We start from the raw sequence: 20,408 nt of genomic DNA, 5'->3' as shown, positions 1-20,408 counted from the left end.
AGAACTAAAAAGGCTGGTGAATAGGCGCAACACTCCAAACTCAGTAGAGATTGGAGGTCATGGGTGAAGTAGGGAAATGGGCAACATGTACAGCCAGAATGTGAGAACGCAATTCCGGGTCGCACCCTTTCATCTGTTCGGCTGATTGGAGACCTGGAGTGAGAAAGTTGCAAGAGTTTGTGGGGATCCCAGACGTCCTGTAAGGAGCAGGTTAACCAGGCAGAAGTGAGAGCCATTAGACGGACTGGCACATCGTTGCTCAGCGTACCTTGATTCTATGACTGGCACACAAGTAGTGACCGCAGTGTTGGAGATGCCAAGTTGTACATATATTTATTGATTCTGTAATGGTGGTTTCACATCTGCGCTGCCGATTCCGGTTCCCTGCTCCGTTCTGGCTGAATGGTTGTCTGTGGGCGGAGCTAAGAAGCGCCGGGCAGGCCCCATTGCCTATAATTGGTCTGCCTGCTTTCCGCCCAGCTGCCCTGTTTTGGAAGGTGAGCCCTTTTTATTCCGGTATTTGAGGCTGGGCCTGTCCCGGCGCCTCTATCCGGCGCTTCAGACGCAGATGTGAAACCAGCCTTCGTCTACTTTTGATCTGAGACGTTTTCAGAGGAGCTCGAACAAGTGTCCGGTTACTATGGAAACGTCTTCTGTAATCCGCAGAAATACTCTGTAGTGGAAATGAAATGCTTCTTGTGGGATGTCGCTCTGCATTGTGGGGATTGTGCCCCATTGGAGCATGAACAGTTGTAGACCTGCATACGGATTACACATTGACCAGTGCTGTAGGCTCTTTTACACGGAAAAGTTATTGTTCAAACAAGCTAAAATGAATGATAATTGTTCGGTGGAAACGCAGCCAACAATCGAATGACCAATCGTGCAGGACTGAAAGCCATCGTTGGCTCGTTCGGTAATCGTTCGGTTTACGTACCTGATTGTCCATCCCTCTCAGTCACAGCAAATGTGAATAATTAACAATTCCTCGTTGGAACGAGCCGGCGATGTATCTGCCTGTATGAACTCGCTCGTTAAGAAATTGGCTCCTCTAAACGGTTTCTAAGTGGCCGTCATTATAGAGCCGCTCTTCACGTCCTCAGATCACCAATCTCGGTGAAGAGGAATTTCTCTGTGTGCCAACTGTGCCACAATGCTGGTGGGCAGTGAGGCTGTATTGGGCAGACTGGTATGAGTTTATTCCCTCCGTACTCGGCTTGATGACTTACTCTCTTGTGTTTGCTTCTCCCCAGGTCAGCTAGCTGCCATGTTCAGTAAGAAAAAGAAACGCATTGAGATTTCGGCCCCATCTAACTTTGAACATCGGGTGCACACTGGCTTCGACGAGCAGGAGCAGAAGTTCACGGGGCTCCCACGACAATGGCAGAGCCTCATCGAAGAGTCTGCCAAGAGGCCCAAACCACTGGTGGACCCAGGATGTATAACGACCATCCGGCATGGGCCACAAAAGGTGAGTAGCCCAACCCAAGATGGGCTTTGAAAGATTTGGCATTCAAGAAGGGTACAATGGGGAAAGGTTACAAACTAGACAAGGAATGGCCATTAATTTGGTTTAGGCTATATTCACACGGGGCAGCTGAGATACGGTAAAAATAACTGCAAAAACTGCCCTGGCACAAAGGCTGCATGTCCGCTGCACACATGGTAAAGACTGCATTCCGTTTTGCTGGTGATGTTTTTACTGCACATCATCCACCACGGGTGAATACCGCCTTGGGCCGTGTTTTGCCGGGCGGATTTGCTGTGGATTTTCAGTACAGAAAATCCACAACACAGTAGCAGCAATATAGATGAACTTTTCAAAATCTGGTCCTCCTGCTATGGAAAAAATACGCACTAAATCGGTGCCTAAATGGACCTGCAGTGCAGAATTAAATAATTATAATCTGTATTTGTATTCCGCCAACACTTACAATACAGGGGAAATAAAACAATGGTTACATAGACAGGGGGAATACAGAAAGACAAAAGTACAAACATGTAAAAAAAAAGTACTCACCTCTTCGCTCACACGCGCCCTCCAGCTGACTCCCCGACACTGCTATCCAGTTATAGCTAAGATAGTGCTGTTCATTCATGAATAGCTAAGCACTAGCTGTAATTGGCTGAGCGTTCAGCCAATCTGCACAGCCCTTTCTGGAGGCGGGGATTTTTAAATCCCCGCCTGCTGAAAGTGCTGGATGGCCGTGTCGGGGAGCCAGCCGGAGGACGCGTGTGAGCGTCGGAGAGATGAGTACTTTTTTTTTCTTTTTTAACCACTTATTGATGTTTTTCAGGGAAGGTCCTTCCCCGAAAATCATACTGCAGGGTATGCCAAAAACCACTGCTTTCAATGGGACCGGCAGCAGCGCCGACCCCCATTAAAAGCAATGGGATAGCCTGCTGCACTTCTGTCACAGCTGTGACAGAAGATTCCTTCATCCCCGTGGGGATGAAGGAAACTCCTGACACAGCTGTGGTAGAAGTCCGCGGCATTCTCCATATCTTTTCAATGGGGCTAGCACTGCTGCCGCTGGCCCCATTAAAGAGACTGGCGATATCCTGGTCTCATTCCGGCATCTTTCTTGCGCTCCGAGGCGAGTGTTTTTCACTTGCTCTTGCAGCGCAAGATAGAAAATCTCGCCGGTGGGTGTCCGCCCTCAGCAGTGATCCTTCCATTGAGTGAGTTGCATCAGGTGTTTGCAGTCCTTGTCATGGGCCGTGGGTATGGATCGCATGTGTTATACATAAGCCACTCCTCCTCACATTGTATCACCTCTTGGTAAGGGTTCTCCACGTCTTCTGCATCTCCTATAATTAGCTGATGTGATATTGACATAATTATCTGCCGCGTTACTGAACTAATGTTAGTGAAGAGAGCAAAACGCATGAACACGTGTGCAGTAATGATAAATGTGTGTTTACAAGCCGTGGAACGTGGATGCTGATGTAGCATGTGTAATATATATATAATGTATACATACACTAGTGTTCTAACGCTTTGGCTCTGTTTATTCACTATCATGGGGTTCATTATTGTGAGGGATTTACATGAATATACCCTCTATAGTAACGGCAGATCGCGCCAATGTTAATCATACGCCATTGGTGTCGTCATCACGCTCGCTGCAGCCCTCATGGTTTCCTCCTTGTATGGTGTTTGTCGTTTTGTAAGTGGTGACCTTACTTGTCTCTGAGACCATTATGGGCCTTCCGGCTCGTCCTTTTCTTAGATTCTGCGATGGGAACATCTTGGTAATGAGGCATGCACCTCGCTGGCCCCCTTTCATGGCCGTCACATCAATTGCATGTGCACGTATAATATTAATGGATTAGGTTCTCTAGTAGCAACGTCCCAGTTGCCATGGTAACAAACGTGCACAGTGTACATTTTACCTGCTGACAGGTGAGATGGGGACGTATCTTGATGACCCTGAGGGTTGCGCTGGCCGCGCTCTGCGATTGCCCCAGCATCGACATTTTAATTGGCGGTTGGCTGGCGCAACAGTATTGGTGAGTGATTGTTAGCGTTGCAATAGGGCGGACTTAATATTCTAGAGGAATGGCTGTTCCTCACAAGTTACCTCGTTTTCATTGAGAAACGTGATCTGATTAGATGATGCAGAGTGGGTAGTGATGTCACCAGAGCTTATAGGGTGAACTCAATACTATGTGTGATTGGCTGCTCCTCACAAGTTACATTGGTCTTTATTGGCTCGCTGATTGGAGGATGCAGGTTATGTTATCAGAGGCCATAGGGTGAGCTCAATATTACGGAGGATTGGCTGTTCCTCACAAGTTATATCAGTCCTTATTGGCTCGTTGAGAAGCTGGGTTGGATTGGAGCATGCAGGTCGATGAGGCTATAAATTATCCGTCACCCCATCAGACTCCCATTACCCCAAATCCCTGATGATGTCACTGAGGGGTCAGACAGGTTGGAGGCAGTTTAGTGCTTTTTAATTTCTGTAAACTCCATAATTGCTGCTAGGGCACAATAATAGTTGGGATTAATCCTTTATATACCTATGTATATATGGAATATACCAAGTATCTGTAGCCAATAGCAGCATGTGGAAGATACTGGGCTGCATACTCTTTATTAAAGGGATACCATAATTTGGGTGCCTCGGGAAAATTGTGTAGGATCTGACTCTGCACCGCTGCCAATCGCATTAAGTGGCTGTGCTTGGTATTGCAGCTCAGTTCTATTCAAGGGAATATATTACTCTACACAGCGACTACTGGAAGTATGGCGCTGTGCCTGGTGAGCCATGAAGCGGCGTTGCGCTGGAGCAGCTTCAATCAGCTGATCGGCTGCAGAGCCAAGAGTTGGACTCCAGCAGATCTAGTAATTTTGCAGTCCTGAATAAGCCTGTATGAGCGCAGAGTGCATTATATGATGCAGACCTGATTGTCAGTTCTTGCGCACATATTTTATACCTGTAGCATTTTTGCGTGATCGTAACTATATCTGTTTTCCATTTTGAAATTCTGCCTTTTTCTCCACCTCAGACAATCGTCCGTGGAAACAAGATGGCGCGAGACGGGTCACTAACTTGGCTCCTGGATGAGTTTGAGAACATGTCCGTCTGTCGCTCTAACTCCTTGCGCAGAGACAGTCCTCCGTGTCCCCCAAAGGAGCAACGTGTCCCTTTGGAAAACGGTGTGACCGACGGCCGTGTCCGGAAAGTACGTGAAGATGGAGTTAGAGGCCCAGAGAGAAGCAGGACAGAGCATGCAAGGGACAGACCAAGAGAAGAGCAGCGAGCGGCCCCCCAACAGCCACGTGGACAGGAGCCAAACAGTAAACATCGGCTGCCACCTCCAGATTACCCCAGGGCATCAGAGAACAGATCCACGCGTTCTCACGAGAGGGTGGATGGAAGGAGAGACCATCCTGTGATGGACGGAGACTACAGCGAACCTGCTGACAGGGTAGTGAGGAGGGAGAAAGAAGACAGAAGGCCAAAATCGTCATACACTGGAGGACCGGGCAGCCCACAGTCACCCCGAGACAAAAGACCACTCTCTGGGCCCAATATCCGAACCCCAGGTCATCCTGCGGCAGACGGAGCAGGGAAACCAACGCAACAGGCAGGACGACCGTTCAATACTTACCCCCGTGCAGACACAGATCCCGGCAGGGGGGCACCTCCACAGGTGAGCACAGATACTAGAGTATGAAACTTGGTGAACGCTGTAGACTGAAATGGTGCAAAAAAGTAATCCCTGTGAAAGAAAGTTTCACATTCATGGAAGATTCAGAGTAGTTAAAGTACCTGTACACTGACATGCCAAAAGTCATGGGATAGCAGGATATAAATAGATTATGAAGTGGAGTTACCTGAGATAATGCCTTGGGAACGCCCACACCTGTATAACTTGTGAGGTGTCATCTTGTGAGTGAAGTTGAACATTGGCGGGGCGCTCATGGCAGGGGGACGTGAACTATCAGAGTTCAAATGAGGCGTGATAGTGGGAGGCAGACGGATGGGACATCCCATTTCTGAAGCTGTGCGGGCATCTAACATACACGTGACACTGTGGATTGATTGATATCGGGAATAGATCCTAAAAGGCATCGCCACCCACCACCATACCCGAGTGTCCAATGATCATGACCGGTGGCGTCTTGCTAGAATGGTTTATGCGAAAAGACAAGCGACTGACAGAAATCACATCTATACTCCATACACGACACTGGGCTCGTGAGGTTGTTAATTTGACCCTAGAGGACTGGCAGCATGTGGCGTGGTCTGCTTAGTCACAGTACCAGTTATTTCAGGCTGGGGCGTAGACCCCATGAAGACATGGATCTAAGCTGTCATCAAAGGCTGGTGGTGGTTCCATACTGGCGTGGAATGAGTTCTCATGGCATGGGTGAGGTCCTCTAGACCGCCCAAACACATCATTGACCCGTGCCTGCTTTATTTCACTGCTTGGTGACCATTTACAGCCCTTCGTGGACTTCGTGTGCCCCCTCAATGATGTATTATTCCAGCAGGATAATGCACCATGTCTTTGTGTCCACGTTGTCTAGAATTGGCCCGAAGAGCATTCTGGAGAGTTCTTACGAATGGGCTGCATGTTCACCCGACATGGACCCAGATGGCGTGACTCAACACCCCTCCAGACGTCTTCTATCTACTTGTGGAATAAATGCCACTAGAGCTGATGCTATGGGATATTGGTTCCTGTCCCATTACTTTTGGCACGTCTGTGTACGCAGGTGTAATATGCTTATATTCACACCTACCTGACATTGAGTAGCAGGTCTATATGTGCATGCATTTTCACTTATTGTCATATTAATCTTTGTTGGTTTTTACAGATACCGGATTCTCGTTCGGCCAACCCTCTCGACCCCAAAAATGCATCTGCCAAAAGCAGTTCTCGGCCGCCACCACCACCACTCCATCCCAAACCTAAACTCCCAGAAAAGCCATCTCCAGCCAGCCTCCCCCAGCACAGCTCCGACCCCCAGCTCTCTCGCCCACCACAGACGCAGCAACCTCCCCAGCCTCGCTCCCCACAAACGGAGCCTCAGCGGGTGTCACATGAGCAGTTTCGGGCAGCCCTGCAGATGGTGGTGGATCCAGGTGACCCCAGATCTTACCTAGACAATTTCATCAAAATCGGCGAGGGATCTACAGGGATCGTTTGCATCGCCACCGTCAAGAGTTCTGGGAAACTCGTCGCCGTCAAAAAGATGGATCTCCGCAAGCAGCAGAGGAGGGAGCTTCTGTTCAATGAGGTAAGGCTGGACAAAAAGGGTTTTAACCCCTTAACGACTGACTACGTCTTTTGACTGCTCTGCATCAGAAGCCTGGCACTGGTCTCCTGTGCCAGGAAGAGCGGGTGCGTGACTGCTGGATGACAGCACGGTACCTTCTCTAACAGAGGGGACAGAAGAAACTACGGATCCCCTCTGGTTTAATCCTTTACATGCTGCAATCAGTGCGACCGTGGCATGTAAAACTCTGACAGAAAGAGGGGGCTCCTTCTCTCACCCATTGGACTCCCCCCTTCCCGTGCGATGTGATCGCAGGTTGCCAATGGGTTGCTATGGCACCCGGAGGCTTGAATATGGCCTCCAGGTCTGCCAGCTATGGTGGCCAATGAGCCTTAGCCTCTGGCTGAGCTCCATAGACTTTCTAATACACTACTATACTGAATTATAGAATGATAAATCAGGGGGATTTTCAAGTTCCCTAGTGGGATCTAAATTAAAAGTAAATGTCAAAACTGGACCTTTTCCCCTTTTATTATTCAAAAAAATCACCCGTTGTATCACAGCGTTTGTAATGACCCAGGGAAAATAGTACGTTGTTTAACCTGCGCAATGCATGTCATGGAAAGAATACAAAAAAACATGGCGAAAATAGCTAGTTTTGCTTATCTCCCCTTAAAAAAACGGAATAGAAAGTGATCAAAATGTGTCGTGGATCAACGAATCGTACCATTAAAAAGTGTAAATGTTCTGCATAAACCAAGTGGATACATGCTACCATAAAGCCACACTGGACTTGTAGGCAGTGATGATAGCCAGGCTCTCATAGAGCCGCTCGCTCTGGTCACATGACGCTGGCCTGTAGTCCGGTAACGGATGTGGTACAGCTGGTGATATGCCTGCTGCAGGAGCACCGCAGGTAGTCTCTCTTCACTGCAGTCCCAACCGGGGAATCTCCCAACATCACGCCAGAAGTCCTTGGAACTGAGATCCTCCAATCCTCACATTCTTTGTCTTTCTTTGAATTTTCGTGAACGCTGAGTTACATATATACCGATGCTTTATTTGTGTTTGGCTGTGTCCGTCGTTCGGAACTCAATAATGAAAATGCCAAACCCCCCACATCAACACATGCTGGACATGACTGGCACAGACATACCCCACTGGCCATATTGGGGTTTATCCTGCTTTTTCCATTCTGACTGTCATTTTCCCATATGCTATGCTACTGTGTCTGGGATTGTGTGCCATGGATCTGCAGCAGAGACCCTAGACGGATGTGAATATGCCATAATATGAGAAAACTAAGTGAGGGCATGGTATATAAAATATACCGGTTTATAGCCCTGGTGACAGTGACCTCTAGTGCTGGAATTTGGAACTACAGTGCAGTGTCAGTATTTCTCAGCCATATGGCAGTCACTGTAATCCTAAGTGTTTTTAATTTCTTAGCTCATTGATTATATTAAAAAGCTGTATATTGTATAAAATGTTTAATATCGCATGCATTCGTGCAGATGTTTATTTTGATATATACTTAAGCTTTGTGCCTTCCACCTCTCTGTTGCTCTAGTTTCCCCTTGAGGTCTATACTTCTTCTTGTGTTGTTCAGGTGGTGATCATGCGGGACTACCAGCACGAGAATGTGGTGGAGATGTACAACAGTTACCTGGTCGGAGATGAGTTGTGGGTTGTGATGGAATTTCTGGAAGGAGGAGCCTTGACGGACATTGTGACACACACCAGGTAAGCGTCGGGAACAGATGAAGGGTTTTCTCTTCCTTTTGAGCTACTTTTGTCCTCTGTTCTCTTTTGTTTTTAAAGGGGTTTGTAAAGTTATCCCTATCCACAGGGTAGGGAATAGCTTTATGACTGGTGGAACTCCTACGGATCCCAACAACTGGGAGCTTATTGTATATTGAGCTTTGTAGCCACAGACCAGTCAGAGTGCCCCTGCTGACCCCTGCCACAGTGGGCAAGCAAGTATCCGAACTGGACCATGGGGCAATAGAAGAAGAGGGCTTGGTCTGATGAATCGCGTCGTCTTTTACATCAAGTGCACATTGCTGTCTGGGGATGTCCTGAAACACAAGTCCGATCCACCCCACAAGTAAAAAATCAGCTGCTAATGTCATAGAGGCAGGTAACACAGGACCCCCATCAGTAATCTAATAGATTACATAGTGTAATGGGTCGGAACTGAAGAGGAGCTACGCAATATTAGTAATGTGGTTTGAATCTTCTGGTTGATCGGCGTACCCATAATGGTACAATAGGGAATATGCCGTTTATTTAAATCCATATTTGTTATAAGAATAGATCTTAATAAGAGGTAATAAAGCCATAATAGTGCGGATAACCCATGAGAATAGTCACTATCGAGCCTGTGTCTGATGAATACAGGCTGCTGGAAAGGTTGGCTTGTCTTTGGATGGTCGCTCTCCAAGTAGGCAGAGTTTGTCTTCCCTGCCGCTGTCTTGCGTTACAATCGAATAGCTCCCAACAGGATACTCCCAACAACTCTGTACTTACATATGTGTACATACAGACATGTATATAATAGAATCTACTGTATATGCCGAGGATGACCCCGCGCTGTGCAGACGTTACATTATTGCCCATTTACTAGTCAATGATTCGTGGTCTTCAGCAGGTTTTCCATCAGATCCATCCAGCGTCTTGTTTTCTAGTCGTTCCTTTCGTTGGTCACATTTGTCAGATTTCTGACGGTTTTATTTAGACTTCTCTTCAGACTTGTCATTAATAACGTTACGGTGTTCTCTTTCAGGATGAATGAGGAGCAGATTGCTGCGGTGTGTGTATCTGTACTGCGAGCGCTGTCAGTGCTTCACGCCCAGGGAGTCATTCACCGGGACATTAAGAGCGACTCTATCCTGCTGACCCACGATGGACGGGTAATGACCTGTTGTAGCACATAAAGTACAAGTTTGCCATGATGTTTCTCTAATCTACGACTATATAGTGCTGGTAACATGCTTTTGTTTGCAGGTGAAGCTGTCAGACTTTGGGTTCTGTGCCCAGGTAAACAAAGATGTTCCTCGTCGCAAGTCTCTAGTAGGCACTCCTTACTGGATGGCCCCAGAACTCATCTCGAGGTTACCCTACGGTCCGGAGGTGAGGTGTTATTCCTGACTTGGTGATTAATTTTAGGGGCTTCCTTGTGTGATTTGCATTGTGTTTCCTCTGTCTCAGGTGGATATCTGGTCCCTGGGTATCATGGTGATAGAGATGGTAGACGGAGAACCTCCCTATTTTAACGAGCCTCCATTAAAGGCTATGAAGATGATTAGGGACAATCTGCCACCAAAACTGAAAAATGTGCAAAAGGTAAGAGCAATAGAGGGTGACGGTACATTTTTTGCATTAACCCCTTAATACTACACATGCCTTGGGCACTTGAACCCCTAATGCTATAGAACGTACAGTTACGTCCTGCAGCTTTGGAGTATGTAAGTAGGTGGATCTTGGGGCGATCGCGCTCCATACATCGCGGCTGCTGGCAATAATGGTACCAACGGAAACTACAGGACGTCCCGCACAAAGTGAGCCCCTCGCACAAGTATGTCAACAGGAAAATAAAAATTATTGCGGTCAGAAGATGGCGGCAGAAAATAATGTATAAAAAAGGTTAAATATCATAAAAAAATTAAAGTAGTACAGCAAAAAAAAGTGCTATATAAGTCTGGTATGTTAGTTATCGTACGACCCATAGAATTAAGTTGTCATTTCTGTTGCAGTGTGTACGCTAGAAACAAGACGCGCTCGGAGAGGGCGAAATTTAGGTTTTCTCCCATTTCACTCCACTTAGAATTTTTTAAAAGCTTTTCAGTGCATTATGTAGCACATTAAATCATACTATTAAAAGATACAACCCGTCCCGCAAAAACAACAAGCCTCAGACGGCGACGGCGATGGAAAAATAAGAGTTATGGGGTTATAAGGGGGGAGGAAAAAACAAAAATGGGGAAAAAAAAGGGCCATGTCCTTAAGGGGTTAATGATTTCCTGCTCTTGTTGGATAAACAGATATGTAGGCTTTATTTTTGTGCTTTACCTATCAGCAGCCCAAGTTAGAAAGAAAACATGGCCCTATGTTACAGTGGTCCAATTGGCGCAGTGCTGGACGCAGACCATCCGCTTTGTCCTGGTGATCAGCAGTGTATTAAGCATTCTGTATGCAGGGATTGATGATGAGACCTGAGATGCCTGCCTCTCCGATCGCCCTGCAAACAACCTGGGACTTTACGATCCTCCGTGCGGCCCTTATTCTCCCGGAATGTGTTGAGCGCTGCTGCAGAATAAAGCCCCTTAACAGCTGAACGCTGTCCTCTGACGGCGGATGGGGCACGTCGTCTGCCAGCGGTGATGCCATGTGAAGCGCTTCTGCTCTTGGAATGAGCTGGAACTAACCAGTTCTTACAGAACACAATACTGCAGAGGTCGACGTTTGACCTTTTGATTGCCACGGTATTTGATCTTGGCCTTATCAGAGGGGATTCAAGGGGTAACCTGGGGACCTAGAAGAGACCCCAGGGCTGTTTCGTTCCATAAGCCTACTGTTAGTGTGACATTTAGGGTGCCCAACAGCCTGTGACAAATAGATCTTGTTATTAAGGGGTTAATGAGGAATTAAAGGGGTTGTTAAGAGGCATTAAAGCGCCCGGTATCGGCCCATATTTGGGAGGTATTGAATGGTTCTGATCCTGACTACTAAAGATCACAAAGATTTCCAGACTTTATAGAAGTAAAAGGTCAAAATCCATGAAATGTCCGAGTGGTTGATAGCTGCTGATACACTGTAGCGGTTATCATGGTGACTGCTGGTTGACATGACTTTAGGTTCCCCTGTGAGCAGCGGGTAGTCCGAACCCTCCGGACTCACCTCTGGGCAGTAGACTGGTGTTCATAGGATGAAATGTGCTTCAGCCCCTTCACAACCTCTGCTGGCCGTGTAAAAGGGATGTCACATTACTGATCCCGGAGCCGAGCAGCGGGCGCCGTGTAAAAGGGATGTCACGTTACTGATCCCGGAGCCGAGCAGCGGGCGCCGTGTAAAAGGGATGTCACATTACTGATCCTGGAGCCGAGCAGCGGGCGCCGTGTAAAAGGGATGTCACATTACTGATCCTGGAGCCGAGCAGCGGGCGCCGTGTACAAGGGATGTCACATTACTGATCCCGGAGCCGAGCAGCGGGCGCCGTGTACAAGGGATGTCACATTACTGATCCTGGAGCCGAGCAGCGGGCGCCGTGTACAAGGGATGTCACATTACTGATCCTGGAGCCGAGCAGCGGGCGCCGTGTACAAGGGATGTCACATTACTGATCCCGGAGCCGAGCAGCGGGCGCCGTGTACAAGGGATGTCACGTTACTGATCCTGGAGCCGAGCAGCGGGCGCCGTGTACAAGGGATGTCACGTTACTGATCCCGGAGCCGAGCAGCGGGCACCGTGTACAAGGGATGCCACCTTACTGATCCTGGAGCCGAGCAGCGGGCGCCGTGTACAAGGGATGTCACATTACTGATCCCGGAGCCGAGCAGCGGGCGCCGTGTACAAGGGATGTCACGTTACTGATCCTGGAGCCGAGCAGCGGGCGCCGTGTACAAGGGATGTCACGTTACTGATCCCGGAGCCGAGCAGCGGGCACCGTGTACAAGGGATGCCACCTTACTGATCCTGGAGCCGAGCAGCGGGCGCCGTGTACAAGGGATGTCACATTACTGATCCCGGAGCCGAGCAGCGGGCACCGTGTACAAGGGATGCCACCTTACTGATCCTGGAGCCGAGCAGCGGGCGCCGTGTACAAGGGATGTCACATTACTGATCCTGGAGCCGAGCAGCGGGCGCCGTGTACAAGGGATGCCACCTTACTGATCCTGGAGCCGAGCAGCGGGCGCCGTGTACAAGGGATGTCACATTACTGATCCCGGAGCCGAGCAGCGGGCACCGTGTACAAGGGATGCCACCTTACTGATCCTGGAGCCGAGCAGTGGGCGCCGTGTACAAGGGATGTCACGTTACTGATCCCGGAGCCGAGCAGCGGGCGCCGTGTACAAGGGATGTCACGTTACTGATCCTGGAGCCGAGCAGCGGGCGCCGTGTAAAAGGGATGTCACGTTACTGATCCCGGAGCCGAGCAGCGGGCGCCGTGTACAAGGGATGTCACATTACTGATCCTGGAGCCGAGCAGCGGGCGCCGTGTACAAGGGATGTCACATTACTGATCCCGGAGCCGAGCAGCTACTGATCCCGGAGCCGAGCAGCGGGCGCCGTGTACAAGGGATGTCCCATTACTGATCCCGGAGCCGAGCAGCGGGCGCCGTGTACAAGGGATGTCAAGTTACTGATCCCGGAGCCGAGCAGCGGGCGCCGTGTACAAGGGATGTCACATTACTGATCCCGGAGCCGAGCAGCGGGCGCCGTGTACAAGGGATGTCACATTACTGATCCCGGAGCCAAGCAGCGGGCGCCGTGTACAAGGGATGTCACATTACTGATCCTGGAGCCGAGCAGCGGGCGCCGTGTAAAAGGGATGTCACGTTACTGATCCCGGAGCCGAGCAGCGGGCACCGTGTAAAAGGGATGTCACGTTACTGATCCCGGAGCCGAGCAGCGGGCACCGTGTAAAAGGGATGTCACGTTACTGATCCCGGAGCCGAGCAGCGGGCGCCGTGTAAAAGGGATGTCACGTTACTGATCCCGGAGCCGAGCAGCGGGCGCCGTGTAAAAGGGATGTCACGTTACTGATCCCGGAGCCGAGCAGCGGGCGCCGTGTACAAGGGATGTCAAGTTACCGATCCCGGAGCCGAGCAGCGGGCGCCGTGTACAAGGGATGTCACGTTACCGATCCCGGAGCCGAGCAGCGGGCGCCGTGTACAAGGGATGTCACGTTACCGATCCCGGAGCCGAGCAGCGGGCGCCGTGTAAAAGGGATGTCACATTACCGATCCCGGAGCCGAGCAGCGGGCGCCGTGTACAAGGGATGTCACGTTACTGATGCGGGCGCGGGCTGTAAAATACAGCTGATACTCGGCTGCAATCTGAGAACGCTGATCCTGCGAGTTTAACCATTTCAAGACCGCAGTCCGTTAAATGTCCTGACAGAAGGAATGGACTTCCTCTGTCCACCTATCATTCCCGATAAGACCACCGGTGCCATGGCAGCCTGCGGCCTCGTGAAGCCTCCCAGGCCTGCCGTGGATTGCTTTCTTACCATATAATCCCTGAGGATCATCAATATTAGAGTTCCAGAAAACCTGTTTGAACCCCGTTCCAGGGCTGAATGGGATGCATTAAATATTCAATGTACTGCAATACTACATTGCAGTACATTGTACAAGTGATCCCACCATCGCTAGTTCAAGGTCCCTATGGGGATGAAAGAAAAATGTCAACATAAGGTGCTGAAAAAAAATGCCCCCCTTAATATTTTACAAGAAAAACATTAGCTTTTTTTATGTTAATAAAATTAGAAAAACGCAATTGTCATTTCTGCACCTGTGAGTCCGTGGGCGGATTGGTGGGCGGATTGGTGGGCGGATTGGTGGCTTTTTTTTGTCACTGTCTCCAATAAAAAATTGAATAAATAGCAACCAAATAGACGCGTGTATCCCGAACTACAGTCCGACCTGCGTATAACAAGTCCTCGCACGTCGCAAATAGAAAAGGTTATGAAGTTATGGGTGTCTGAATGCGGCTATATGTATGTATATATAATATATAGTGTGTGTGTGTATATAATATATAGTGTGTGTGTGTGTGTGTGTGTATATAATATATAGTGTGTGTGTGTGTGTGTGTATATAATATATAGTGTGTGTGTGTATATAATATATAGTGTGTGTGTGTATATAATATATAGTGTGTGTGTGTATATAATATATAGTGTGTGTGTGTGTGTGTGTGTATATAATATATAGTGTGTGTGTGTGTGTGTGTGTGTGTGTGTGTGTGTGTGTGTGTGTGTGTGTGTGTGTGTGTGTGTGTCTGTCTGTCTGTCTGTCTGTCTGTCTATCTGTCTATATATTTTAAAGCCGTACATCCTAAAACCTATTTACATTCGGTCTCCTCACGATTGCATTGACCCAGAGGATACTGTTACCTCGTCTAATTTCCCGCGCTGTGAGTGCTGTAGGAACAAAAAGTCCCCTGAAAATAGCGCACTTTTCCCCCCTTTTCACCGCACCTTAGAAAGCGTAAAATATTTTTCAGTCTTCTGTAGTACATTAATGGGGCATTCTGCAGAAGGGCGTTGTTTTCTAGTTTTCATCCATTCCAGTGGATCGGTGAAAACTGCAGACCACCGAAGCCTCCTCTCCGGATCCCCCCTACTGGTACCATTGACAAATTAAAATCCGTCCTGCATAAACAAGGTCTTGCGGCCACGCTGATGGAAAACCGGAGCCGCCGCTCAGCGCACCACTGCAGAGCCATCACTGGATCCCATAAACCGTGCAGAAGACTCTTTGGGATGTCTTATTGGGGCTCTTCAGGTTTATGTACCTGGCAGAGTATACAGGACATGAGTAAGACCTGGTTTATGGGCGTGTACCCGCGGACCGGCACACGTGATGCTGCAGAGGAATCCCGTCTGTTCGGCTCTCATCACCAACCTGTATTTTGCTTGACATTCACTTTGGCAATGACGTTTTACTCAGATTACTCAGCTGACTCTGCAGAATACAACAACTGGTCCAACAAGATCTCGTCCGCATCATATTCAGATGTAGCAGAGCTGACTTGGTCGTCTGCTAACATATTACCACATTTATTTGCAGTGTGACTCCTGTGGGTTCTGCTGAAACTAGGGAACCCCTGTTAGAGAGCGGCAGACACAAACCTGTGACATACAGTCCAAGTATGAAACAATAACCACTTATGATATTTACAGAACTATTAATGGGAAGGTTGAGGTTAAAGGCGATCGGTGCCGCTGGTGGGAGCCGACCCCAGTAACCCACTGATCAGCCCTGATGAGCCGTCCTCCTTCAGCAGGTCCCGCATCGCCTTTGTTTGTACTTTTAGTAGTGCCTGGCATGACACATTCAATGTAAATGAGCTTTAATGCCCCACAGCCACTACTTAAAGTACACAGCTGGCCTGGTAAACAAGGAGGGGTACTTGCCGAAATGTCATGGCCCTTTCGTAGTGCTGATGAGAGTCGGACACCCATCTGATATTGATGACCCATCGTAAGGATAAGGTAGTGTGATTTATATCAGCCAGTAGAGTTATTATAATATATGTAGCCCATAACCCCCCTCGCCTCGTAGGTTACCGGCTCTGATGTGCGTCAGGCCTTACGATCTGCCTGTTCATCACCGCTATCTACCTGTCCTCATAGTAACATGGGATTGTTGAGGGAAGGCCCGGTGTGACCAGTTATCCTTTACTGTTAATTATCCCCGACACAACCTGACTCATCTGTTGCTCTGTCTGCCTTTATTACCTTCCTATGCAATAACAGCCGGCATCTTCAGATCCATGTGAGAACTCGCATCCCCATAGAAGCTAATCCCATAGGACCAGCCCCTCCTCTGTTATGCCGGTTTTCTTTAAAGGGGTTGTACCAAGATAGATTTTTATCGCCTATCCAATTCTGATGGTGGGGGGGGGGGCTCACCGCTGAGACCCCCTCTGGTCCGGTGACCCCCTTCTCCTGTCCCTGTAGAGATGCTTCTCCCACCTGTAGTAACATCAGTCTGAATGCAGAGATGCCCGCGCATGCCCAGCTAGCTGCCACTCCATTCATTTCTATGGAGCTAATGGAAACAGCCAAGTACAAGTGTTTGACCATCTCTGGCAGTCCCATTGAAAATGACTGGAGCTGCACTGCCCATGCACGACCATCGCTGTATTCCATCCCCTCCTCACTGCGGGGGTTATAGCTAGCCCACAGGTAGGAGCAGGGCGGATGTGGGACCTCCATACAAAGGATCAGTGGGGGATTTCAGACTTTTACCCCCTACCCCATGGATAGGTGATAAAGCATTGCATCAAGTTTACTTCTAACATACACCAAGATGGCATCCCTTATGTTACCCACAAGTTAAACTCGCAGCTACCTTGGTCACTTTTACGTCCCTTTCTGGAGGAGAGCTAATTTGCATACTCCTTCCCAAGCAGCATCTCTGCAAGTAGAAGCAGTACCTTACAAAAGCAGCAGCTAATATGGGTATTTTTTTAGAGATTTGTTACCTGTTGAATTGTGGAATCTTCCCTGTTAGGTTTACGTTAAGCGACGATGGAACTCACTTTAATAGAACTGTGATTTGTTCTACAAGTTCCAACCTGCAGATTGAGTCTCTACTGGAGGATGAAGTGAATCCAAGAATGCGGACTGGTGGAGCAACGAATGCGTCTGTGCATATTGGGTCCCTAATATGGCTACAATGATGGGGAGTAGTTGAGGATATGAATCTAACCTTTGCTCTATGTCTTTTAGGTATCTCCCTTACTGAAGGGATTCATTGACCGGCTTCTCGTGAGAGACCCAAGCCAACGAGCCACTGCTACCGAGCTGCTGAAACATCCCTTCCTGACCAAGGCTGGGCTTCCATCCTGCATCGTACCGCTGATGAGGCAGAACCGCATGAGATGAGCTACAGACACCGGGAAATGTGTATCCCTTCATGCAGCCCACCAAAGACTGACAAAACTGGGGGGGGGGGGGGGGGAGAACAGAAAGGTGGCACCCTGCCATCTGTTCAGTATTGTACCAGGCTCCCTGGGTAAAGACTACTGACTGACCCCTCTCCCGGAAGCCCCTCAAGATTGTTTTCTCTCTTTCTGCACTCTTCCATTCCTTGAGAGGCGCTGACCGCAGCGCTCCCCTCTACCCATGGTAACCCTCAATCATCTCGCCAGCCTTAGAGTGCTCAGGTAATTTATTTCTAACAATGCACAATACTGGACCTTAAGAAATGGAGAGCAATCCAGAGTAACGCTGGGGGGAACCTGGCCATGTGCTGCGCTCTTCTTGGATGACCAATAAGCACTTGGACAGACACAAGACGTGCCCCTCCTTTCTTAACTGGGACTTAACACTGGAAAACTGACATACCTAGACAGTGGTCAGGGACAACTGGAATAACGTAGGATGGGCCAAGTCTGGGAAATGGGCTGAATATCTCTTGTGTTCTTACAGGGAGCTCTTCCAGAACATGTTATCGCCCCATCGCCTGCTCCTACCTTAGTTAATGCCTACTCATTTTTAAGCATTTTGTTATTGTTCAAGGGGCAGAGGAAGGTCGGGTCTAAGAAAGTGGCTTCCCTTTTAGTTTCCGAACATTTCTGTATGGTTTGCACTGTACATTCAGAAATCCCAGAGGCTCTGCGGGGTATGACACCAAAACCAGATGCATCTTCAGTAGGTAGATGTAGAACTCTTACAAGACTTGTCACCTTCGTAGACTTCAGCTCTTCCTATGAAGTATCTCGATTTGCACCCTGTTCATATCTTATTCCCCACATCCACTCACATTCATAGTGTGCGAATACCTGCTAGATGTTTAGTCATCCATCATCTGAGAGACCATATCCTACTATATAACATTACAGTTGCTCCTTATGGATTTATAGAGCAGCTTTATATATGACTCTTACATCTCCGTATTCTTCTTGGAATGAAGAACACCTAAAGGTCATACATATTCAGTAGCTGTTGGCCAAACGCTCTTTTGACCGCCAGGTATTCCTCCCAACCCCGCCATACACATGTCCACTCGGATCGCTGGAGTGTGCACGTGTTCTGCATGGGGAAAAGGGAATAAGCTGCTGCCAGAATCATCTTGTGGCTTATCTCCCGTGAGAACAAAAGAACGGTGGTTGGAGAAGAGTTTGTAGGGCCCCATATTCATTAGATAATTGGCCAGCCCTGCCAGAATAGTCGGGTTTAGCTGACTTTTCTTAAATGTATGGTGGCCTTAAAGGAACCTGTTACCAAATAACAGTAGCATGACCCCGAGACGGGTATGTACACTGTGTCCGTATGTGTGTTATTCTGAAATGTGGCAATTTTTAAAAACATACTTTGAAGCTTGATTCAAAATGTTGCTCCAAATCCTGGGGTCAGGACCGTACTGACCTCTCCCTGTCCAGAACACCTAGAGTGATCGCTCGCTCCCTATACACCAGCCGGGAGAGAGTTGGCACTCTAGATGAAGCAAGCAGGGAGAGGCCAGTGTGGCATCACCCACGTGACTCGGAGATCCATTTAGAATGGCGGCGCTTCAAGGCATGTTTTATTCGGAAACCCTGCTGTGTTTCAGAACAGACATGCATGGGCACAGGGTACATAACTGTTCAGGCTGCCTGTGGTTTGGGCAACGTGAACCTGGTGATGGGTTAAAACAAAATTGTCACCTCGGATTGTCACCGGACTGTCTTGCTGGTAGCAGTGATTTTGGATGATAGTGGGCCCATGGACACAGCCACTGACCGTCAATGAGTGAGAAATCGCTTACTTGTCAGAGTCTCTCTTGGTTTTTAGCTCACCTAGTATAAACAGGCAATCATTCATCCTTGAACGACTGCTTGTTTACAGTGAATGGAGGTGGCTAAAGGAGATCTCCGATGCACTCCATTCACTGAACCATTATCCCTCCTGCACAGGAGCAATAGCCGCCCCAGTGACCCAGCACCTATGTAGTGCTTGTGCTCCCAACAGTTGTCTCGTGTAAGGGTACCTTGAGTAATGGTTGTGTTCCGGAAGGTGACGGGGGGGATGTGACTTGTTCTTTTCCTAACCGCACCCTAGTGCCCGCATTCTCCACCGGTGAAGATGGTGCGCGGTCTGAACACCTGCCTCTTCTCAGACTGCACATGCACAGTGGTCTGAAAAACATCAGATTTTCAGACCGCGGTTGATCTTCACAGTGTTAACAACATGAGATCGAGGGAGCAAGTGAGTGTAAAAATGACATCCCTTGGCTTACTTCTGCCTGCCAGAACAGACCATAGCTCAGTTTATAGTGCTGCTCCAGGTGACAGCTTCCCCTTTAAGGACACTAAATACAATATATGACTAATATAGATTACCTGTAGAGTTGCCTGCCCCCCTGCTGTCTTTCCTTTCTCTGGGGCCATTAGATGTGTCCATTACAATAGTGCCTTACTCCATAGATTCCCATCGTTACCTCATGGCCCCTCCATGCGACAATCAGCCGCCCTCAGCTCTGCATTCGCCACAGGTTGAGAAAGCAATACTGGTAGCATCGGGAGAGCGACCCGCGGACCCCTCTGCCCCGCCCCCATCCCTACATGAGTGACTACTGGTTATAGTTTTATATATAAATATATATTTATAAAGTATGTTTTGAACACTGCAGTATTCCTGCGTCTGACCTGGAGACAGAATATGCTGTGACATTGAGGGACTTGAAAACGTCAAAAAAGGAACTCTGCTTTTCAGTTAATTTGTACAAATGAATACAACTGTATTTTGCATCTTTTGGTTTGAACAGAGCGAAATAGAGGAATTACTAGTTTTACAAATACAGTTTTGGACAAAAAAAAATGGCTGGTTGAATTCTTTCATTTCGTCACAGAAGCTAAACATGGCGGCGGATCCACAACTGCCGAAGTACCCGGAGTTCTAGATGGAAATACCGTATATACTCGAGTATAAGCCGAGAATTTCAGTACCAAAAAATGT

General features: G+C 48.5%; 1 protein-coding gene across 2 annotated transcripts in view; it reads left to right on the top strand.

Annotated features, from left to right (window-relative positions):
• The window catches only part of PAK4 (p21 (RAC1) activated kinase 4), a 40,225-nt gene extending 19,961 nt beyond the window's left edge, over positions 1 to 20,264 (top strand). For both annotated transcript variants that reach the window (XM_066581923.1, XM_066581922.1), the window contains exons 2-9: positions 1,254 to 1,471; positions 4,516 to 5,163; positions 6,335 to 6,757; positions 8,346 to 8,479; positions 9,522 to 9,648; positions 9,743 to 9,868; positions 9,947 to 10,081; positions 17,199 to 20,264. In XM_066581923.1, the coding sequence (XP_066438020.1) occupies positions 1,268 to 1,471; positions 4,516 to 5,163; positions 6,335 to 6,757; positions 8,346 to 8,479; positions 9,522 to 9,648; positions 9,743 to 9,868; positions 9,947 to 10,081; positions 17,199 to 17,354 (1,953 nt within the window). In that variant the 5' untranslated portion in view covers positions 1,254 to 1,267 and the 3' untranslated portion in view covers positions 17,355 to 20,264. The remainder of the gene's footprint in view (positions 1 to 1,253; positions 1,472 to 4,515; positions 5,164 to 6,334; positions 6,758 to 8,345; positions 8,480 to 9,521; positions 9,649 to 9,742; positions 9,869 to 9,946; positions 10,082 to 17,198) is intronic.
• The last annotated feature ends 144 nt before the right edge of the window (positions 20,265 to 20,408 follow it).

Source organism: Eleutherodactylus coqui, chromosome 10 (assembly GCF_035609145.1).
Source record: "Eleutherodactylus coqui strain aEleCoq1 chromosome 10, aEleCoq1.hap1, whole genome shotgun sequence".
NCBI classification, from domain to species: domain Eukaryota; kingdom Metazoa; phylum Chordata; class Amphibia; order Anura; family Eleutherodactylidae; genus Eleutherodactylus; species Eleutherodactylus coqui.
Note: the sequence above shows the minus strand (reverse complement) of the source record. Positions and strands in the feature narration are given on the sequence as shown.